The 24,927-nt window shown below is 30.3% G+C and overlaps 4 protein-coding genes and 1 pseudogene across 4 annotated transcripts in view; 3 read left to right on the top strand and 2 right to left on the bottom strand.

The window, feature by feature from the left end:
- Positions 1-6,237: 6,237 nt before the first annotated feature.
- Positions 6,238-7,972, bottom strand: LOC115712948 (ribosomal RNA-processing protein 14-C). The gene is made up of 2 exons (XM_030641382.2): positions 7,823-7,972; positions 6,238-7,522 (listed from the first exon to the last, which is right to left on the bottom strand). Exon 2 carries the CDS (start codon positions 7,520-7,522, stop codon positions 6,467-6,469), a length of 1,056 nt encoding a protein of 351 aa, XP_030497242.1. The 5' UTR covers positions 7,823-7,972; the 3' UTR covers positions 6,238-6,466.
- A 957-nt stretch (positions 7,973-8,929) lies between these two features.
- LOC115712122 (ATPase 8, plasma membrane-type-like) lies at positions 8,930-13,585 on the bottom strand (annotated as a pseudogene).
- LOC115712945 (cyclin-L1-1) overlaps positions 9,418-24,927 on the top strand; it is a 37,288-nt gene continuing 21,778 nt past the window's right edge. Inside the window, exon 1 of the mRNA XM_061114942.1 lies at positions 9,418-9,443. The gene's annotated coding sequence lies outside the window, so the exon portion shown is untranslated. The remainder of the gene's footprint in view (positions 9,444-24,927) is intronic.
- Positions 15,457-17,513, top strand: LOC115713848 (xyloglucan endotransglucosylase/hydrolase protein 2-like). Its single transcript, XM_030642331.2, has 4 exons — positions 15,457-15,739; positions 15,835-15,935; positions 16,644-16,852; positions 17,099-17,513. The coding sequence occupies exons 1-4, from the start codon at positions 15,550-15,552 to the stop codon at positions 17,466-17,468; spliced, it is 870 nt and encodes a 289-aa protein (XP_030498191.2). The 5' UTR covers positions 15,457-15,549; the 3' UTR covers positions 17,469-17,513.
- On the top strand, positions 19,606-24,849 carry LOC115714766 (xyloglucan endotransglucosylase/hydrolase protein 2-like). Its single transcript, XM_030643521.2, has 4 exons — positions 19,606-19,893; positions 21,425-21,525; positions 21,612-21,805; positions 24,371-24,849. Exons 1-4 carry the CDS (start codon positions 19,710-19,712, stop codon positions 24,753-24,755), a joined length of 864 nt encoding a protein of 287 aa, XP_030499381.2. The 5' UTR covers positions 19,606-19,709; the 3' UTR covers positions 24,756-24,849.

The raw sequence follows: 24,927 nt of genomic DNA, 5'->3' as shown, positions 1-24,927 counted from the left end.
CAAGAGGACAGTCAAAAATGTCAGGTATGTCCCTGAACTTAAGAGAAACTTACTGTCTATTGGAGAATTAGCTGCTAGTGGATGTTCTATTAAGATTGATGAGTCTTTAAGAGTAATAAAAGGCTCACTTGTAGTCATGAAAGGTGATATCAGAAATGGTATCTATGTTCTTAATGGGAAGGCAGTGTTGGGAACAGCAAATGCTGCTGTTAATGACAGTACTGGGGACAAAACTAGAATGTGGCATTTGAGATTAGGGCATGTGAGTGAAAGAGGTCTAATTGAACTAGACAAACAAGGTCTGTTAAGGGATAAGTTGAATGGGAAATTGGAGTTCTGTGAAGAGTGTGTTTTAGGAAAGAGTTGCAGGGTCAAGTTCCCTACTGGCATACATATCACCAAGGAACCACTCAACTATGTGCATTCAGATCTGTGGGGGCCATCAAGAACACAATCCCTTGGAGGTGCCAATTACTTCATGAGCATTATTGATGATTTCAGTAGGAAGGTTTGGGTTTTCATGTTGAGAAACAAGAGTCAAGCTTTGGAAACTTTCAGCAATTGGAGAAAGCTCATGGAAAACCAAACAGGTAGAAAACTAAAGGTTTTGAGGACAGACAATGGACTGGAATACTGCTCAGATGAATTCAAGGATTATTGTGCCAAAACTGGAATCAAGAGACACAAATCAGTGATTAAGACACCTCAACAGAATGGCTTGGCTGAGAGAATGAACAGAACCATTCTAGAAAGGGTTAGGTGTATGCTGAAGGGTGCAGGATTGCAGAAACATTTTTGGGGTGAGGCAGTGAAGACTGCATGCTATTTAATCAACAGATGTCCCTCTGTTGCATTGAATTTCAAAACACCTCAAGAGATATGGACTGGAAACAAACCAAATTATGATCACTTAAAGGTTTTTGGTTGTCTTGCCTATGCTCATGTTAGACAAGACAAACTTGAACCTAGGGCCTTGAAATGTTTATTCCTAGGCTATCCAGATGGTGTGAAAGGATACAAGCTCTGGTGTTTGGAAGATGGTTATAAGAAGTGCATTATTAGTAGAGATGTAGTGTTCAAAGAGAATGAAATGGCTATGAGACCTGGACAGAATTCGATTTTGAATAGAAGGGTACAAGTTCAGGTGGATCAAGATGAACCAAGTCAAAACTGTGATACACCAGATGCACCACTGACAGAAACTGGGGAAGCTCGAGTTGAATCTGATGATGACAATGTAAATCAAGAAAATCTAAGTGATTACCAACTTGCAAGGGACAGAGAAAGAAGGGAAGCAAAAGCCCCAGATAGATTTGGTTATGCGCATTACTTCCGCTTCGAATGTACCTTGCTTTTGCCTTTGCCTTTAACGAAGAGATTGAAAACTACGAACCTCTCGATTACACCGAAGCAATTCGGGGTAAGGCTAGAGAAAAATGGTTAATGGCTGTTAATGAAGAGATGAACTCATTGATCAAGAACAAGACATGGATAGTGGTGAAAAGACCTAAAGGACGAGAGAATCATAGGTGCAAGTGGATTTTCGCAGAAAAGAAAGTGACAATGGAACTCGCAAGGTCGGATACAAGGCAAGGCTTGTACAAAGGGATTCAATCAAAAAGAAGGTATAGATTACAATGATATCTTCTCCCCCGTTGTCAAACAAACATCAATAAGAATCATGATGGCTCTGTTTAAATTCGATTATGAGGTGGATCGATGGATGTCGAAGATCGCATTTTTGCATGGTATGCTAGATGAAGAAATTTACATGGCCATTCCGAAGGGCTGAAGTTGAAAACTCAGAAGACAAAGTGTGTCTACTCAAGAAATCCCTATACGGCCTCAAGCAAGCTCCAAGACAATGGAACTTAAGATTTGATGAGTTCATGATTCGAATTGGTTTCAACAAAAGCAAATACGATCCCTGTGTTTACTACAATGATCAAGTTTATCTACTTCTCTATGTAGATGATATCTTGATCATAGGTAAACTAAGGAGTGAAGTTGACAAAATCAAGATGAAACTGAGTAGTGAATTCGATATGAAAGATCTAGGGAGGGCAAACAAGATACTGGGAATTGACATTATCAGAAAGAGACCAGAATATATCATGCTATCTTAGAAAAGTTATCTTCAAAAGGTTCTAGACAAGTTCAACATGGACAAGGCTAAACAGGTAACATCTCCCATTGCTCCTCATTTCAAACTTACACAAGCTCAATCACCTAAAACTGAAGTAGACAAAAGATTCATGGATAACATACCATATGCATCATGTGTTGGGAGTCTTATGTATTCTATGGTATGCACAAGACCTCAGATTTGGCCTATGCAATGAGTGTTGTAAGTAGGTTCATTGCCAATCCCGGCACCGAACACCGGGCTGCCGATCAAATGGACTCTCGCATATGTCGAGGAACCTTGGACATTGGTTTAAAATTTCACAAAGACAACATTTCTCCCCGTAATGTCATCGGCTATGTCGATTCGACTATGCAGAAGCATGTACACCGTAAGCCTCGGCACCGGTTCTTGTTTTACGCAGGTGGATGTGTTTGTTGGAAATCTAATCTACAAAAGGTGGTTGCACTATCTACAACTGAAGGCCGAGTACATGGCGACCACGAAGCAATAAAGGAAGCGAGTTTGGTTGAAAGGATTTGTACAAGAAATGAAGATTAATGCCACTGATATCACTGTCTACTGTGATAATCAGAGTGCTCTTCATTTGATGAAGAATCCAATGTTCCATGAAAGAAGTAAACACATTGACATCAGACTCCACTACATCAGAGAAATTATTGCAAGTGGTGAAGTGCAAGTGAAGAAGGTTAAGACAGATGACAACCCCGTATGTGATGACCAAGTGTGTGACTTTAGCAAAGTTTAGACATTGTCTAAACTTGCTCAACATCACAACACTGCCGAGTTGACAGACTCTCGGAGGTACCAGGAAACATTGAGCATGCATACTTTCAGACTTATGACTAAAAAAGGTGGATAATTGTGGTATTTTTAGACATAAGTCTAAAATTCAGGACATGTGGCACTCTCGGATTGGACAAGTCAAATGTTAGTTTTGTTAGTTGGTTTAGGAGGGAACTCTCTTCATGTACTACACCTATATAAACTCTAAACCAAGACAATTCTATGTGACACTAATTGAGACACAAAATCAGAGAGTGAGAGAGAATTGAGACTGAGTGATTGAGAGGATTAGGAGCTTGACTCCTTCTGTAATTGATCCTCTCTGTTGTGATCAAATCACTTGTAATCATTCTTGATTAATCAATAAAGAAGTATGCTGATTGTTTCCCGAGGATGTAGGCATAGATTACATTGATCTATGTTCGAACCTCGTAAAAGAAAGGTGCCATTTTATCTGCTTAAAGTTCTTTAATTGTTGTTTGCTTAAAAGTTCTTACTGGTTTGAATTCATTGCTGGTTTTTGGTTTGCATTTTCGATTTCTGGTTTATGTTGATATGTTCTTTGTTGTGTGTTCTTGAATGAGGTGAATTGTGGATTCACCACAATAGAGATATTTAAGAGATAAGTAATTAAAGTTTTGAGCTTCTAATCGGCTAAACTCATCATGTTTTGATTGGCATAAGTTTGAAATTGTAATTTTTGTCTAATTTCATTAGTATAGACTTACAATCATATATTAGCTTAATAGTTTAAAAGTCTTGGGTTCTAACCTATGATCTCTCCCTTTTTCTCATCCCTCCCTCACCACTTAGCTAGCCTTAGTGGCTTATTAGTATAGACTTCTTAATATAGAACACATGTAACCAAGATTCTAAAACAAGTAAAAATAGTATTCACCAAACTAGATGAAATTTACATATTTACAAGTATTTATGATGCTAAAACAAATTATTAAGGTGGCATTTGGTAACACTTTTTTAATCAGTTTTCTGTTTTTAAAAGTGGAAAAGTGAAAATATTTTTCAAAATCATGTTTATAAAATTGTTTTTACTTTTCAATTTTATAATTAGAAATCAAAATTTTAAAAACAAAAAAAAAATCACTTTCAATATTTTTTTAAACTGTTTTTTTTCGTAATCAATCTTTCGGATTACGACCAGACCCGGACCAAATCTCCTCCCCACAGCCCTGGCGCTGAACCCAGCTTCTGATCCGAACCCGAATCCGACCTCGGACCTAGATCCAACTTAAATAAAATCAAAAAATAAAAATAAAAATGAACTTTACAGAACACACTTTTGTTTATAGTTTTTAAAATTGAAAAACAAAAGTTGTTACAGAACGCATTTTTGTTTTTCAAAAATAAATTTTTTAAAAACAAAAATTTTACTTTCATTTTGTGATTAAAAAATTGAAAAACAAAAGTGTTACCAAACGGCACCTAAGTTTATATTAATTACAAACTCAAAATTTTTGTTTGTAATTATTCAAAAAAAAAATTACAAACTCAAAATTTTTTATCCCCATTTAATATTACAAATATATAATAAACTAATCAAAGAGTCTAGGTGACGAGTCACTTGCTTAGTAAGTAATACCTGATTAAATAGGAACATGTCATGAAAATCCATACCTTCATCATTTTTATGCCAACATAGATAGACCAAGTACATCAGTGCATCTTTTTCTTATCATCAATCCACTCCTATTAGAATCTAGCACGCATGCGATGTATTTTTTATTCACAATTCCCACTGGCAAGCGGAATAAATTCTTACATAAGTAGAAATGGTTTGAATAAAGATTTCAAGAGAACTTCCCTTCCTCGAAAAAGAAAAGCTTAAACTTAAGAGTTTGTTCTAAATTCTATCTTTGATAGATTGAAAGAGATTATTCATACTTTTACTCACAAAACAAGGAAGATTGAGTTACTTGTCATGACAAAGAACTAGAGGGATCCCAAGAATATGCGCCAAAAAGCACAAAATTTGTAAGCATACTAAGAAAAATAGACCACAAATTTATGTAAATTAACAAGTTAATCTGGAGAATATTCATACAACAAAAATATTTCTTCGAAACGAGAACAATTGGTTGAAGTTTCAAGAAAAGAAAAAGTTATCATCAGCAAACAAGAGATGAGAAATTATTGGACCGGTCTTCCACAAGAGAGCCCAAACCAATCTCATGCTTAATAAGAAATTATTTAAATCAACTTCTAATTACTATAAGTACATTAACTTTATCATTAGATTTTTATTTTTGAGATGATATTGTGATAGATGCGACAAGCATAATTAAATTGTGATAAAAATTACACTAATACTCATATTTCTTTAGCATCATTCTAACTGTAGGTACTTAAGTGCAACTTTTAGCAAATTATTTTATCACATCGGCATCTAACAACAAAATTTATGACATGTAACTTGGATACTTTTGCTGTTAAAAAATAAATAGGGTTATTCACAAAGTATCTAATTCCATTCAATTCGCACGATTCAATCCAATTCAATCTGTAAAATACAAATATCCACATTTGTGTGGATTATACTAGAACGGAAAATTTAAAATCTGCACTTGTACAAATTGAATGTTGTCTAATCTCAAAAAACAACCGATCCAATCTAATCCCCACTTAATTATATATAAATATATACATTTAAAAATTATAATATATATAATATTATTTAATTTCTCTATGTTTAGCCATTTATCATTGTATCACTTAAGTATAATCAAGCATATATATAGGACTATTATTGCCTATCAAGCATATATTAGCTAAAATATGAAATGTGACAGATTGGATGTTGTTTTTGACCAAAATAGTATTAATTAGATCGAATAAGCAACCCTTTCAAGTGCAATTTTTAGTGTTAGTAGAACTTTCTTTCACTTTTTTTTTTCATCTCTTCTACCAAATAACTTTCTTTCCTATTGTTCTACTCTCCAATTTTCTCTTCATAAAAAACTAAAGTAAATATCTTTAACAATAAACACCATTACATTATCATCTGTAAACACTAATAACATCATTTTTTTCGAATATTATGTGAAAGCATAATAAAAATCCATTGTTTGTGTCAAACCATAGGATGCTTAGCTTATAACCAAAACAAGGCTAAACATGCTTTGGTAGGGTTACAATTTGTGTCTCATAGGACATACATAGATCATTTAATGCTAGTATAATCTTACATGATATTTAGTCTTGAGTTTGACATACACAACACATCCTATTGCCAAAAGCTATGTTCTAATCTAAACACTTTGGCAAGTTTAAATAAATAAATAATCACGTAAACTCCTGAATTCGAAAACTGTAATTGATATGTGGCAAAGGCGCCAAGAAAAAACATCAGAGCAGTAGTAAAATTTAAGCAGCAACAGAATAAGATGAACCAAAATCAACTATAATGTAAGACAAATAGGCTAACCAATTTGTGAGAAAAACATATTTATAATCTGTTTTACCAGTTCTTGTGAATCTCAAGCTTTTCATAATGGTTATAGCAAGCCAATCTAATTATTAAGTTGATTTGTCATTGATAAAACCCTCCTTCCGACCTTCAAATCCCGGCCGCATGAGCTTCTTTTCCCTCTTAGCGATTCGGCGCATCTTCTTATCCTGTTTCTTCTGCTCTATGTTCTGTGACCTCTTCTGCTGTCTCTCTGATTTCAATTTCTCAGTCGTTTGAATCCTTTCCTTCCACTTCTCGGCATTCTTCTGTTGCCTCTTCTTATCCTTGTTTAAGCTCTGTTTCAACAGCTTGGGATCATCATGAACCTTTTTCCCAGCAGCTCTACTCGTTGCAGCATCCCAAGAATGCTTCTTTGAGATAATCTCTCCTTTCTCTGGATCATTCTTCGCTTCCTCCAACTTCTTTGCTCTCTCAAGTTCCCTCGCTTTTGAAACCCTCCTCTTCTTCTTCTCATGCTCTTCATCATTACTGAGCTTAACATGACCAAATGAAAGCACCTTTGAGGCTTCTTCAACATCTTCCTCTACTTTCTTCTTCGAAACATCAGGTTTAGCTGCCTTGTCTCCAAACTCACCTTCCCTTTTACGCTTCTTATACTCAATGCTTCTCCTCTCATTCCTCTCATACCTCTTGGTTATTCTAGGCTCCGAGCCACCATTGCTCCGAGTAGACTCAAACTCTTCAATTCTACGACGCAACCGTTGTCTTAGCTCTTCATATGTAACTGACCTATTATCATCATCCAAACCAGACAAAACAGGTTTAGTCTCAGCTTTAACTTCATCATCACTCTCAACATCCTTTTTCTCCTTCTCCAAGCTTTCCTTGAGCAAATCAAGGGTTGTTGCAGAAGACTTATCGGGATCTAATCGATTCCTTCGAGCTTTCTTAATGTTCTCCCTAGCTTCCTTCTTGGCTGAAGCCTTTTGGGCCTTGCTAAGACCCTGATACCAGGGCTTATCCTTGTCATCGGTAGGTAGATAAAACTTAGCAGGTATAAGCTCAACCAACTTATCAAAGAACAGTGAATGTTGATGAATTAAAGACTTCAAATCAACAACAGTGGTCGATTCACCACCAGTCTTGACCTTCTTCTTCTTCATCTAAACCAGTTTTATTCAAATTTAAGATTTTTCAGAAATTTAACAACAATTTTCAACAACAAGTAACACAAAATAAATCACACAAATCGTAGACAATAGACAATCGAACGAAAGATAACAAAATTTCCCCAACAAAAACAAGAAATAAACTTTAGCGAAAGAGTATGAAATTCCAAAAGAAAACCCTCATTCTTGACGTATCTATTAATTAGAGAGACCCAAAGAAGTGATAACCAATTAATATAGCTGAAATCAACAAAGCTCAACTCTAAATTGCAATCAAAGTTGATGATTCAATACCTGCTTTGAGGGCCGCCGGCGTTGAGAGAAATAGTTAGAGTGAGTGGAAGCAAATCAGGGTTTTAGGGTTTACGTCTTTCAGAATTGTCCTTTAAGGGTTTGCCTTTCCTCTTTCTTTCTTTCTTTTTTTTTTTTAAAAAAAAAATTATTATTATTATTATTATTAGTTGGGATATTGAAGGCTATTATCTCAAAAATTAATTTTTGTAATTAAGTATTAAAAAATTTAAAGTTTAAGTGGTTTAGCGGCTAATATCTTTAAAAGAAAATATTTTTAAAATTATTTTTTTTATTTTTTATTTTTTAAATATTTATAATTATTTTTTAAAATTAATACCGTCTGTAACACTTAACTATGATTTTTAAACAGAAGGGTACAAACCAAAACAGAATGAGAGTTTAGCTGTCAATATCCCTAAAATAAAAAATATATTTATGTTTCTTAAAGAACACTATTATGATGCTCTTACCTATATGTATATATTTATGTTATTTTTAAAAATAAAATTGAAAAAGTATACTATTCAAAAAAAAAAAATTGAAAAAGTATATGATATTTCTAAAAAAAATAAAAAATAAAATATTACGATTAAATTAAAATTATAATTAACAACAAATTTTAAAGATTATTATGTTTTTTTTTTTTGGAAATTACTCTCATATACTATTTTTTAATTTTTTTTTTTTCAAATTTACAGTTTGAGTTTCTAAAATAATTTCTCCGGTGGTTCTATGTGGGTTGCTATATAGATTTTAATTGCAATTTAGGTGGACGTTAGTTGAAATAAGATCTTCTATGTAGGATTCCGTAAAAATACAAAAAAAAAATATTTTGAAGTATAACAATAATTTTTTTTTTTTAATAAATAACACTTAAATTAAATATTTTTTAATAAAAAATAATAATATTTATTGAATAACATTCACACAAAAATAAAAACTAATTATACAACTAAAAATATACATAAATAAAATTAAATTAAAAATATTAACCTAAGCATATCTTAGTGTACAAATTAGAGCTCTCTTAGTTCTTTTCCAATATCTCTCTAAGCACATCTAAAATTTCCTATCTATATGTGCTCATCAAGCATAACTAAAAGTAGATGACAAATCTCTAAATAATAAACTAAATGAAGATCCTAATAATGAAAAAAAAAAACTTTTTCCAATGAAGGATGACTTTTTACAAAGTGTAATTTAGCTGAATATCGTCAAGCTCAAGCCCTTTGCGCTTTACTACTGATTCAACACGATCCTTCAACGTACGATTCTCCATCAGCCTAAAAAATTAGAATCCATATTGATATAAATACATATACACATTACACATTTTGATATACCAAAGTAACATTTGAACAATTTGGTAATAGCCAAAAAAATATATATAATATATATGTGTATGTTTTTGTGATTTTACCTAGCAATTTGAGCACGTATTCTGGCTTGTTCTGCAATCTCAGACAGTTCATGTTTATCATTGTTGTAATGAGGTAATGGAGGTTGAAGACCATGAACTGTTCGTTGAGCCGATGCCCACTGAGCTTCCCTTTCACCTCTTCCATAATCTCTCCTTGTTGTGAAAGCAATCTTAATTGGTTTTCAAAAAAAAAAAGAGTAAGTGATTATATTGATGGATACATATATATTTTGTCAAGAGAGAGAGTTAAAGAAAGAAAACCTTGCTGTGAAGCATGGTATTCCAAGCCTTGCCACTCAATGCATATCGAGTCATGAACTTGAGAACATCAAGAGGGAAGTAAGTGACAATGCTGAAAAGCCATATCACACCAGCCCATCCCCATCCAATTCCTTGGATTTTAGCAAAACCCCAGTTTGCATACACAGCAATTAAAGTGGCAACCTGTTTGTATAAGCAGAAAATTTCACTATGTGGGGACTTGTTATGTAAACTAGAAGGGAAAAAAATAAAAGAAAGAAACTACAAACCAGCTGTGCAGCCATGAAGGCTCCAAGAAGCAAGAAACCAGGGCGTTCAACAAAAGACCAACTCCTTGAACGGGTCACAAAGATGAGTGCTTGACTAATAATGCTTACTTGAAGGTAGAGAGCTGAGTTAAGTTCAGGCAAGGTCTTAAGAGGAGTTAAATGGAACTTTTCCTGCAAATAGTTAGAGTTTAGAGTTTATTCTCAAGACTTAAAACACTAGCTAATTGAATTGTTAGTGAAAGCATTGAACTAATTTGGTATTTTACGTACAGAGAAAAATGTTGTGCTATGTACAATCCAGAAGAAGAGCACAGTCATGAGAGCCATGTAGGTTCCAAGAACAATTCCAGTAGTGAAAATCTCCTTTAGTTTCCATGAATCAGGCATAGGAGATGGCTTCACCTTGTCCTTTGAAATGGTCATGATTGTCCCATCATTCAAGATGGCAATGATCAAAACCATAAATGGTGAGAAATCAAACTTCCAAATGAGAGCCACCAACATGAACCCCAACACGATACGGATTGTAATGGAAACTGCATAAATTGTGTAATTCTTCATCCTTTGGAAGATTGCTCGGCTTGTCAACACGGCGCTGATAATGACACTCAGTCCTGGCTCTGTCAAAACAATGTCAGATGCACTTCTAGCTGCATCAGTTGCATCAGCAACAGCTATACCAATATCTGCCTTCTTAAGGGCCGGAGCATCATTGACACCATCTCCAGTCATACCACAGATATGCTTCCTTTCTTGTAGCCTCTTAACAATCTCATACTTGTGTTCTGAAAAATATATCAAATAAGTCAATACTAGTAAATACAAAAATGCCATGAATTCTCATTATCAATAATACAATATGATTATTACCAGGGAAGACACCAGCAAAACCATCAGCATTCTCAATAAGCTCATCAATAGGAATCCCCTCAGTGGATTCATCTCTATTCTGGCCAAGAAGAGAGGATGAAGGATACATATTAGTTCCCATACCAAGTCTACGACCAGTCTCTTTTCCAATTGCAAGTTGGTCACCAGTGATCATCTTCACATTGACACCAAGCTCAAGAGCTCGGCGAATAGTCTCAGCACTGTCATGCCTTGGAGGATCAAAGAGAGGCATGAGACCTACAAACTCCCATGGTTCTCCAGCACTCTCCTTTGTTTTCTCTAGAACAGTCTATAATTTGAAATAATAAACAATCCAATCATTATGTTTCAATTAAGATAAAAGAGTCAATCAATAAAGTAATAACTTGTTCTTGATTTACCTGTCGTGCAACTGCCAAGGAACGAAGACCGCGTTCAGCGTACTTGTCAATGATTGCATGTGCTTTTGCTTTTACTTGGGCAGTGAGATTGCAGAGATCAATAATCTTGCATAGAAAAGAATTGGTATAGTTAGTTTCCATCAAAGCTTGGAGAAAATCAAATGGTTGAACAAGAGGAGGATTTTAGCTTACTTGTTCGGGAGCACCCTTGCTGCATCTATGCCAGTTTCCATTGTTGTCAATGTAAGTAATTGCAGTGCGCTTATCCACAGGATTGAAAGGTAGGAAATGTACCTCAGTGATTCCTTCTCTTGCCTATAACACACACCAACAAGAAATTAACAAGAGTTAGATGCTTCAATTTCTATATGTTTAGGGAAAAGCCTTTAATATTTTACCTCTTTGGGGTCACCCAACATCCCAACGATTGAAGCATCAATGGCATCTTGGTTTTCAACTCTAGAAGCTCTAGCCGCAAGCAAGACAACAGTGTCCTTATCTATGTCCTTGAACACCTAGAATTATGCAATTCATTGATTATAACAAAGGCTCAAATTATCAAATTATTTTCTTCTATAAATACTTAGTTTGAGCATAGTTACTCACCTCAATCAAACACTTATCTACTGTAAGTTTGTTAAGAGTAAGAGTTCCAGTTTTATCACTGCAAAGAACATCCATTCCTGCCATCTCTTCAATTGCTGTCATTCTCTTGGTGATAGCGCCTTGTTGCGAAAGACGGTGAGATCCAATAGCCATGGTTACAGACAATACTGTTGGCATAGCAATTGGGATACCACCAATGAGGAGAACCAAAATATTGTCAACACCATCTCTGTATGATCTATGTTGAATTGCCATCCCAATGGCTTCGATCGCACTTCCTATTGCAATTGAGCAGATGCAGAAGTTACCAATAGCTGTCAAAACCTGATCAAACATTTCAACAATGGTGAAAATTTGTGAGTAACCATTCAAACTAACTTGACATGAAGTTTATTCACCATGAGAAAAGAAAGACACTCTTTACCTTTTGAAAGTGACCAACTTGATTAGTACTGTCCACTAAATGAGCAGCTTTCCCAAAGAATGTGCGCACACCAGTAGCAATAACAACTGCTTCAATCTCACCCTGCTTGCAGGTGGAGCCAGAGTAGACTTGGCTGCCAGGATGCTTGGTAACAGGCAGAGACTCGCCAGTAAGCGCAGACTGATCAATCTTTAAGGGATCGCCTTGTAAGAGACGAGCATCAGCAGGGACAATGTCTCCCAACTTGATACTGATAACATCTCCTGGCACCAATATTGCGGCATCTTGCTCACTCCACCTTCCATCTCTCAAAACCTTCATTGTTCCATGAAACAAAAAAAAAGAGAAGATTAGTATAATTTCTTTTGTTAGAAACAATACCATATTCAATGAACATTATATACCTTTGTCTTTGGGGCTAAACCAGCCATGAGAGCAGCTGCAGCATTGCCTGCATTGTTTTCTTCAATGAAACTGATTGTTGAGTTGATGATAAGCAAAATAACTATACCAAGAAAGTCTTGCCAATCTGGTGGTTTGCCCTGTGCATGGTTAAAGAATAATCTTAGTTATGTATTTGAGAAAGTGAAAGAGAAAGATACATAAAAGATTCTAAGTGTTACCCCTCCATTAGCCAAAACAATGGCCATGATTGCAGCAGATTCCATAACCCATGAGAGAGGATTCCACATAAATCCCAAGAACTTAAGCAATTTACTTTCTTTTTTCTCTTCCAACTTGTTTGGACCAAATATTGGGACCCTCCTCTCTGCATCATCACTGGTCAAACCTTCTCTTGTTGATTTGAGCACCTCAAACACTTCCTCAATAGGAAGTCCCTCCTATAGTCACAAAATTAATCAAATTATAATCAAATTATATATATATATATATATATATACTTTTTCACTAAACCCCATATAGCCAAAATTTATCACTAAACCCCATATATATATATATATATATATATATATATACTTTTTCCAAACTGAATTACGCTAGAGTCACATTAGTGATTCATCACCAAATTGTTAAAAAAATTTAACCGAATGAAATATTTACAATAATTTTAATAGTTAAGAGAGAGGAAAAAAGTAAAATTATCCACCAAATTCATGATTCATGATGAACCATCTGATTCTACAAATACAGATTACAATAAACAATTAATTTTTTCATACTAAAAAATATTAAAGTTGATCATTGTAACAACAAAACAATATACAAACCATATAAATGTTATAACATTATCGACCAAAATCATGAAATTCATCATGAACCAAAAGTTGTACATTATAGAAACACTTATATTAAATAAATAATAACACAAATAAATGTCTTACGAGATCAATGTTTTCATTCTTTAATTCTTCTAAGGAAATATCAGAAGCCATAATGAAATTCCCAACACTACACTGCACGGAGTCAATACTGGTCACTTCTACACGTAACTTACTTTAATTTTTGTATTTGGGCTGAACATGCTGATTTATTTATATAATGGTGGAGAGACTATCATTTTTTTTAAAAAAAATTAAATATAATTTCTCAATATATCTTTTATCAATTTTTTAAAATTTTAAATAATTTTTTAAATATCTTTTTTTTTTTTACGATGAATTTCTTAAAATATCTTTTAACCACTTAATTTATTCGAATCTTTATTTAAAATAAATATCAGTGTAAAAATCTTTATTTGAATAGGAGATAGAAATCCTTGATTCGGTCATAATGTGGGATTTATGTTAATTAAAAAAAACTAAACTAAACTTAATTGAAATATATTTTTTAAAATAATATAAATTAAAATTTAAACTCATTAATGTATTTCTCTATTAAAAAAATAATAATTTTATATGAATCAAAATTTTCTATTAAAAAATGGTGTCTCATAATAATATATTAAATCAATTAAATTCTCATACATCAATTAATTTAAACATTTTAAGAAGAGGAAGACGTGGACCACTTCCATGCATAACTTCTTAAGATTTGATGAACCAATTTTTAATTTTAAAAACTAATTACAATTTTTTAAAATTTAAAAGTTAATAATTTTCATTTATATTTGAATTATAATTCACAAGATTTCACAGTTGGTAGATAATAGATATACAATTGTGGGAATCTGTTGCATGAAATTGTTCTTTTCCTTTCCATGTTGTTGGTTTGGGATTTTTATTTTAATTTTTGTTATATAGAAATAGTAAATATATTAAAAAAAATAATAAAAAAAATAGATACAGTCATTACATATTATATAATTAGAGAGAATAGAGGAAACATCGACTTTGCCATCATATATAGTCAAAAGTGCATCCAGCAATACTGTTAAAATAATTTAATCAATCCTACAGATAAATTTTTTATTTTTTTTTATTTTTACACTTTAAAATATTTTTTTTTTTTACATTTTGACCAAATTCTACGTAAAAACTCTATTGCAACTAGCTACATAAATCATAACCAAAATTCATAAAACAACCCACACAGAAACTACCGGAGAAATTACTTTAGAATCTCAAACCTTAAATTTAAAAAAAAAAATTAAAAAAATAGTATATGAAGTAATTTCCTAAAAAATAAAAATGCACTTAAAAATAAATTTCTTTTTACATTGACTTTTTTATTCATATTTTTACAAATTATGTTTTATACAGTTTTTGCTTGTTTTTTTTTCAGAAAAAAATGTTACTTTTACGCTAATTTTAGTAGTAACGTGTTAAAAAAATATTGTTATGAAACTACAAAAAAAACAACACTCTATATTATTGTTAAAAAAACCATATTACTTTTCGTAGTATTAACATCAAAATAATATCATTTCTAAAACAGCGAAAAAAATAACACTACATTTTTGTTAAAAAAATTAAACAATTGTAGATTGATAAAAATGTAAAAGTTGTTATTTATATAAAATAATTCCAAAAAAACTAATTTCAATTTTTGTAAATCAATATTGACCATTACTAAATCATACTTAATCGATTAATATACTTTGATATTCCGTATATAATTTGACTCATTAGCTAATTAATTTTTTAATCTTATAGAAAGCAAATAATGCCAATACATCCGTTACATACATAGTTTCATATGCTAGTAATTTCTCAAATTACAGGCATTAATTTGAAACATATATATATAGTATTATACAGTCACAACCTAGTAGTTTTTGCTTTTGGATAATGATAATAATTTTTTAAAAAAATATTACAAATATACCCTATATATGTTTATTGAGGTATTAGCAAAAACACAGCTAAATAACATAATGTTACAGCTGTCTATTTCAAATGGTTGAAAATTCTCTTTTTATAAACAACCAAAATTTGATGTTATATAGTCTATCTATATATATAAGTGAGTATATCATAATAAGTTTCAAGCAACAACACAATTAAATTATTAGATATTTTTAGTGAAAGAAAGTGTATAGTGATCTCTAATATTTCTTCTCAATATATAAATATAATATGATGATTAATTCTCTACTCATTATCACTGTGTTAGTCTCCATATTATTTTTGATTAAAATTGTAGATGAATGTGAAGCCAATAATAATACAACCTTTGACAATAACTATGTGATTACATATGGAAATGATCATTTCATTCAACTCAACCAAGGACAAGAAGTTCAGCTTACAATGGACAATACTTCAGGTTCATTTTCATCTTCTTCTTCTTCATGTTCTTCAAATATTAATATATTTATTTATTTATTTACAAATATTTGATAATATATTGTGTTTATATAGGAACGGGGTTTAGATCAAAGAAAGGTTATGGTTCAGGGTATTTTGAGATGAGGATTAAGACACCACAAAGTCAGTCTCCATCAATTGTCACTACATTTTATGTAAGTATTTTCTTTCATTTTTTTTTCTCAATTAATTACCATGTATAATATTAATTAGTGTTAGTTTCAATAATTGATTAATCTTTTTTCTTATTCTTCTTGTTATAATTATTATTATTATTTTGAGAAACGCTAACCGGTGACTAGCTAGCTCTTTTATGAAATACTGTATTGTAACTCATGTAAAAGAAATGTTAAAATGTATTAGTGTTTAGTAACACATAATTTAATTTAATAATTATTATAAAATATCGTTAATTGTTTACAAGATACTACTTTTTATTGATGTCTTATATTATAGCAATGCTTTTGATGTAATCAATATCAAGTCTTTATTTTGCTTTAATTAATAACGATTATAAAAAATTGTTAACTATTTATAAGATTCACTCCATATATGTACTAGACACTAATAAGAATGTTATTTGTTTATAGGGGTTAGGCCCTTCAAATAAAAACAAACATCTATTAAAAACAATATATTTTTTTAATAATTTTTAAAAATATTATTTATTTTTATAATAAGGATCAAAAAAATTATTTTTCCTAAAACCTATTTCAACCTTTATAATATATTCTGTAACTTATTATTAGCTTTAATATATTTTTTTCCTTAACTTTTTATTTGATTATCTTAAATGTACATTTTGCTGTTTTACATTTCTTTTTTATTTTTAAGTGAGCTTTTTTTCCCTTTTATGTTGGCAGTTGGGAAATAAATGTGATGAGTCAATGTCCAACTGTGGTCACAGTGAATTGGACTTTGAATTTTTGAGCACAGAAGGCCCTCCTTACAATTTACAGACTAATGTTTACTCAAACGATTATGGAGGCAGAGAACAACAGATTCATCTTTGGTTTGACCCAAGTCAAGATTTTCATTCTTATGCAATTCTTTGGAATACTCATCAAATAGTGTAATTAAATTAAATTAACCTATCAATTATTCTATTTATTTATAACATATATATACATATAAATATTTGGGAAGCTTTAGGTAGGAACATCACTTTCATTCGTACTTTTAAGAAATTATATTCAATTTTTTATATGATATTATATATTAGCTATTCTGTCTATTTTCAAGAAATTCTTAATAATTTATAGTGTCAAAAATAAAGTTTAAAATGGTCTGTTTATTTTGAAGAATTTTTTTTTTTCAGGTTTTTTGTGGACAATACCCCCATAAGGGTGTATAAAAATTGGACCAACTATGGTGTAAATTATCCAGGAAATGAAATGTTTATCTCAGCAAGTATATGGGAGGGAACATGGGCTTCAAATGGAACTGGTGCAGATTGGGCCAAGGCCCCATTTCAGGCCCATTATCAAGAGTTTGAGATCAATGGCTGTGAATACGGTACAACTGACTGTTCTGCTGCAAATGCAACGTTTTGGTGGAATAAGAAACAAAAATGGGCCTTAAACCCAAGACAACAAAGATCCTATGATAATGTTAAGGCAAAGTACCTTTATTATGATTATTGTCAAGAAAAAGGAAGTGCCTTTAAGGAATGCCAACTAAATCATTGATCTAATTTTGGTTTGGCTAATTAATGTTCTTTGATTTTTTTATTTTTTTTTTAAAAATATTTGTAGGTTTGTTTTGTTAATGATAATGGGCCAATATTCTTCTTTTCAATTTTGGTAAATTTATTTAGAGTTTTTTTTTTTTGGGTATGAATGAGTGGGTATTAATCAAAAATATTATAAAGAAAATGAAAATATGGAAATGGACAGTATTATAGAGCTTAGCTACTTGAGAAAGCACGAGTTAAATGTGGGTTTTGAGTCAATTACTACTTAAGGAAATAAAGAAAGACATCATTCAACCCATCACCCTAAAATAGACCACTTCCTTAAGCATTTTTATTTGAAATACATACTTTCTATAGAGTATGATTTGACATTCAATGATTGCTATATCTTTGTGTTGTTGCCTATGGCCAACACTAATAGAACATTGTTTATATATAGAAAATTAAATTATTCACTAGATTATGTTCTCGTTATATTTTTTAGGTTAATATAAATTATGTACTACACTTGAGTAGAGATTGAGGGTATATTGGATAACCCACATTCATAAAAGTGAGTATTTTTTAATAAAATATAATATGAAGATATTTTTAATTAATAAATACAATAAAAAAGTATTCTTCAACTTATCTTATGTTTATATTGGTGTTCGTCAGTTAGTTGGGCCAATTGGGCCGACAATAATATTTTATAGAAAGAAGATAAGAAAGAATTGGCATCCTCCATGCCGAACCAATTTTTTGGGGTACATTGAGAAATATCTTTTTTATTTATCAATTAACCAAAACTACCTCTAATTTTATATTTAATTGAAACATACCTCTTTTTATATGTATTGTACCTAAAATACCTTGATATAAGGGAGTCACATGGAGAGTATATTGATGTGACAGGGGTAAAATCGGTAAAGTGTTTAGAAAAAGAGGTAAAAATTATAGGTTTTAAAAAAGAGGGTAAAAATGAAAGAGAACAATAGAAAAATGGTATAGAGTCTAATTTCCTCCAATTTTTTTTGTGTACGTATATGTTTTTTTTTTTCTTTTTCCTAATCAATTAACTTTAAGTAAAAAGTAATTTGTGAGGTAAAGTAAGGTACTAAGGTGGAGTGAGGGTAGTAATGGACCTAAGAAATTTTTTATCTATGTGTTATATCTAAAATAGAGTGAGTATTATTGAGTTTTTTTTCACAAAATTTTACAAAAATATCATTTTTTTCAATATAAAAAAATATACCATATAAAAATGTTGGGCTCAAAGTTGGGTGGGCCTTAAGCACGAGCCTAGACTGTCTTAGTTCAAGATCAGGCGTGATTGGAGTTTTCTTAATACTATCATAAAATATTATAGCTAATATAATATTACGATATATTTTAATTTAATAATTATTATAAACTAGTGTTAAGCATTCCCAATTCCCAAATTGCACATGAGTGCCTAATAATAAGTTTTGAGGTAATGTATTGTTATTGTTGAAATAAAAAGAAAAGGGTATTGTTAGTTAGGGCAAGGAAATGGGCCCCATACCCTTTTAGCCTAATAAAACGTGTGAAAACAGCTCAATCCAGAAAGACCTTGATGTAATCACTCAAGCCCATAATATAGCCTCCATACTTCTTCATCATCATCATCATCATCATAAATTAATTAGTCAAAAAAGCTTGAAAACTCAACTCCTTTGCTTTCATTTCAAGTTTCAATAGTGACCCAATCATGTTTATGTATCATTCTTTGAACCTTTCTTGTACATACATATTAATGGGCTCATCAGGCCTATAGTTAAGTTAGCTAGTTTTATTTGGTATTATTCACTTCACTTAATTAAATTCATAGCACAAAATACATAGGAGAGTTTCTTTCTTGCACTGCATTTGCACCTTTTTTTAAATTAAAACATATATCAAACTTATAAAATAATGTCTATTTCTTATTATATTGACATGATTAAATTTGGTCTAATTTGGCAGCCAATTAATTTCAGTTGTAAATATATATCAAATCTCTCAAGCATGGAGCCAAACATGATCAATAGCGTGTGGGAAATGTAAATCAATAATAATAATAATTAATAAAAAAGTTGGCTCACAAACCCTTTTTGCCTTATATATATATATATGTGTAAATCCATAAATATTGGAGTATAACATTTCAAGTATATATATTATCATATATACATAGAGAGAATTTAGTTGATTTGGATTATTGATTGCTACTACTAATTAATTAAATATTATTGAAATGGGTTTTTCAGTGTTGGTGTTGTTTGTGTTGTTGGGTTTAAGTTGTAAGGGATTATTATTGGTTAAAAGCCAAAAAAGTGATAGTAATTTTGATGAAAATTATAAAGTTACGTGGGGTTTTGATCATGTTTTGTCTTTGAATCAAGGAACACAAATTCAGCTCTCAATGGATAAATCTTCCGGTTATTATCTAATCTTTCTTCTTCTTATTAATTTATATATTTAATTATCATAAATATATCTTTATATTTATTATATTATCATATCCCAATATTATATTGTCTCATTTCTACTAAACTTAGTGTCAATTAACTAATTAAACCTTTTATTAGATAGACTTTTTATACAGTGAGAGAAAGTTAATTATTAGAAATTAAATACTCCTAAACATGATTAAGAAATATAAAGTCAATAATTGGATATTAAAATAGTACACTAAATTATGGGCACCTAATATATGGAATACTACAAATCAAATTAATCCATGCTTTTGGCATTGTTTATATCTTTCTCATTTTAAAATAATTCTATAAAAATAATGATAATTAACTAATTCATATGTGTTAAAATAAAAGATCATGCATTTTAAATGAATTATATTATGTAGCCGTGTAGTTGATACATAAAAAATTAAATGGGAACACAAGTTTTGCATATCCTAATTTTCAGTTTGCTTTTCTAATAATATGAATAATGTGTAAAACAGAATTATATATAAAGGTTACGTACACATGTAGTGTTTGTTTCAATGATGATTTATAATATATATTATAAAAATTTAAGTGACTGCATGGTGGAAGAGAATTTTGGTTTTCAGACTTTAAAGCACACTAGCAAAACAAACATATTATATATAAGACAAATCAATATATATATGAAATAATATTGAGCAATTTGCGGCGAAACCCCCTTATGTTTTGATTTTTATACACTTAACCCCCTTATCTTTATTTTTGGTGGCAAAACCCCCTCATGTTTTAATTTTTATACACTTAACCCCCTTATCTTTTTTTTTTTGTGGCAAAACCCCCTTATGTTTTAATTTTTATACACTTAACCCCCTTATCCTTTTTTTGGTGGAAAAACCCCCTTATGTTTATTTTTCTTTGCAAATTTGACACGCCAGTTAAATATTACCGTTAAATATCAATTGGATGACCACTGTATACACCTTTGTATATGTAACGGTAAAACCTCGAAGTCGATACAGTAGTAATCCAGTTAGTATTTAACGGTAATATTTAACTAAAACTTTAAATTTGCAAAGAAAAGTAAACTGAAGGGTTTTACCACCAAAACAAAAGATAGAGGGGTTAAGTGTAAAAAATTAAAACATAAGGGAGTTTTACCACAAAAAAAAAGATAAGGGGGTTAAGTGTATAAAAATTAAAACATAAGGGGGTTTTGCCACCAAAAATAAAGATAAGGGGGTTAAGTGTATAAAAATCAAAACATAAGGGAGTTTCGCCGCAAATTGCTCAATAATATTTAATATATATATAGATCACTTATTTTATTTGTATTTATATATTGAACTTTTATTATTATATAACAAGCTAGGTCAACGCCCGTACGTAATAATTTGATTGACCTAAAAGGGGCTTATATTAGAACGTACATTATTTTATGAAAGGTTTCTTCTTATACATATCATCATGATTAATTTTTGTTTTGTATTATTAATTTAAGAATAATTATTAATTAATATTGTAGGGGCTGGATTTGCATCCAAACAAAGCTACTCTTCTGGATTCATTAATTTAAGGACCAAATTGCCTGACAGAGATTCAGCTGGGGTTGTCACAGCTTTCTATGTACGTTCCTACTTAATTATAATTATATATATGATGTTTTTAATTAATTATTAATTATTATTGTTTAATTTGTTTTTGATGATCAGTTAAGTTCAGATGGTGATAAACATGATGAATTGGACTTTGAGTTTTTGGGAAACAGAGAAGGGAAGGCAGTGACTTTACAAACCAATGTATTTGCAAATGGACAAGGCAATCGTGAACAAAGAACTCTCTTGTGGTTTGATCCCTCTAATGATTTCCACACTTATTCCATTCTTTGGAACCCTTACCAAATTGTGTAAGTTTACTATACATATCATCTCTCTCACTTCTTCTTCCATACAAAATAGAATAAAAGCTAAATACTATTTTGGATTCTCTGTTTTGTAAAAGTTATAGATTGGACCATGTGTTTTGTTAAATGACAAAATAGACTCTGTATTTTCTAAAATAGTAAAAATAGGACCCTGAGTTTAATTTTTGATAACTTTTTTTTTTTAATACAACCAACTTGAAGACAATGCTTAATACGAACAGATACAAAAAATGTAAACAGTTTTGTCATAACACTTTTAAATCGGATTATAATTAAACTTTATTTTGACAAAAAAATGAATTCAGGGTCCTATTTGTACTATTTTAAAAAATATAGGGTCCATTTTGTCATTTAACAAAACGTCCAATTGGTAATTTTTACAAAACAGAGGGTCCAAGATAGTATTTTCCCTAAAATAAAATATAATTTTTGCTTTTTCAACTATCACTTTTGTACAATTTTGTTCTCTCAATTTGTCTCATCAATTGCAAAAATTCTCTTCTTGAATTATGCAAATTGTTGTAAATATTTTTTTCCAGTTATATTCTTTTCTTTTATTTTATAACAATTTGCGTGAGATAGGAGTTACAATTATAACTATAGTACAATGACTTTAAACACTAAAATTTAATTTGTTTTAATGCACATATACAGAAGTTATATTAAATTACTAATTATATATTTATTTTTTATCTTGATTCTTGAATTGGGTTAGATTAACATTATCTTATTATTATATCAATAAATTATTTAAATAAATGATCAAAATATTGCTATAAAGCATCTCCAATGGTAAAAAAAAGGAAGATGCTTGCTTAGGTGGATAAATGATGTGGCAAAATGTTTAGATGTTATATTATTGGAATGGAAAGAATGCCATTTTAAGAATTTGTGGGGATGCTATACAGTAGCATCAATGCTATCATAATTTTTTAATAAAAAATTAAAACTAAAAATTTGTTGTTGCTAAAAATGAGGAAACATATACAATTTTTTAATATGTGAGATCATAATTATAGCATTTTTGAAGAATGATATACCATTGGAATGTTTTTAAAAGTAAGAGTGTTAAAAATAATGTGGAAGAGAGATAAAATAAAATATTATATTTTTAGATGATGTGGAAATTTTTAGCATCCTTAAATAATGCTACCATTGGAGATGCTCTAAAAGAATTTTCGGAGAGATAAATCTTATTTATTTTACAAAATCATATTGTGACACACGTAGAGAATGTGAGAGATGTGAAAGATCATTTCTCAAAAAATTATCAAATCATTCATTTTCATATCCAACATCTCTTGATCAATGTGCCTCCTTAAATTTTTATAAATTAAATTTTATATATAAATTTTTAAATTTTATATATTTGTTCGAATATTTTTTTTATTTATAGATACATATGTATATTCTTACCTATTTACAATTTTATCTCTATAAATTTACATTTTATATTTTTATTTTTATCCTCATACATTATATTTTTCACTAATACCCTTTTTAAGAAAATTATTCCTGAATGTAGCTGGCTCAGTCACTACTTACATGGACAATTGTTAGTTAAACGTTAACAAATAAATAAAAAATTAACAAATATTAATATCGGTTAACTTTCAAAAATATATAAATAATTAAACCCAAAAAATTAAACAATCTTTTTTTAACGTTTAAACCCAATAATTAAATCCAAAAAATTAAACAATCTTTTTTTAAATTAAAAAAAATCAATTTTGCCACATATCTCTCTAACATAACAAACTGTATGTCCCCAATTTTTGATATTTTTTTTATTAGTTAAACGTTAACAAATAAATAAAAAATTAACAAATATTAATATCGATTAACTTAACAGACTGTTAACGTTTAAACCCAATAATTAAACCCAAAAAATTAAACAATCTTTTTTTAAATTAAAAAAAACTACACCGATACCCACCCTAAATAACAATCATCAATATAAAATTTAAACTCTATATAAAAAAAATCGCTTATAACATAAAATATTTGAATAACAATGTGTATATTATAGATTTATATACACAATTATGACATTATTAACAATTAGTTTTATAAAACGTATCGTTTATAACATAATTTACCATTAGTCACTAAATTCTTAAACAAAAACCCCTAGAACTTAAAATAAAACTAATATTTACGTGGCTCGCCACGTAACTCTCTTCTAGTATATATATATATATAGATATATATATATATTCTTACCTATTTACAATTTTATCTCTATAAATTCACATTTTATATTTTTATTTTTATCCTCATACATTATATTTTTCACTAATACCCTTTTTAAGAAAATTATTCCCGAAGGTAGCTGGCTCAGTCACTACTTACATGGACAATTTTAAGCTCGTCTGATCAAAAGTCGTCGATAATATGTTTAAATTCTATTCTATTTTTTTTTTTTAATCTTTTCAAGAAAGAATCATTTGCCCAATGAGATTATAAAATTGTTTATTTTACCTAAATTACTATATAGTATAAACAAACATAATTTTGATACTTTACTTCCACATGTGATAATTTCAGATTTTTTGTGGACGATACACCAATTAGGGTGTTCAAGAACAACACAAAAAAAGGAGTAAATTACCCAACAAAGCCCATGAAAATCCAAGTGAGTTTATGGAATGGAGAAGATTGGGCCACAGATGGAGGCAAGACCAAGACTAATTGGGCCTATGCCCCATTCAAAGCCCATTTTCAGGGGTTCCACGTTGATGGGTGTTCAAGTGTTAATTCAGATTGTAATTCTGAAAATAAGTATTTTTGGAACACGAAAAAATATCAGAGTTTGGATTCGAATCAAATTAGAGCTTATGAAAAAGTGAGAAAGAATTATATGAACTATGATTATTGCTCTGATAGGTCTAGATATCCCACTCCTCCACCTGAGTGCCTTGATAAACCATAGTTTAATCTCTTTGTTTATTCAATAACTATATTTTACAACATATGAAAAGAAAATCCAATTTAAATATTAGTGGAAATAAACTTACTTATCCTAATATTTGTATTGATGGATTATCTTCTTTTGCTTATTTTATTATCAAGATATCTTATGAGGAAAGTTGAAAATAATCATA

Source organism: Cannabis sativa, chromosome 4 (assembly GCF_029168945.1).
Source record: "Cannabis sativa cultivar Pink pepper isolate KNU-18-1 chromosome 4, ASM2916894v1, whole genome shotgun sequence".
NCBI lineage: Eukaryota > Viridiplantae > Streptophyta > Magnoliopsida > Rosales > Cannabaceae > Cannabis > Cannabis sativa.
Note: the sequence above shows the minus strand (reverse complement) of the source record. Positions and strands in the feature narration are given on the sequence as shown.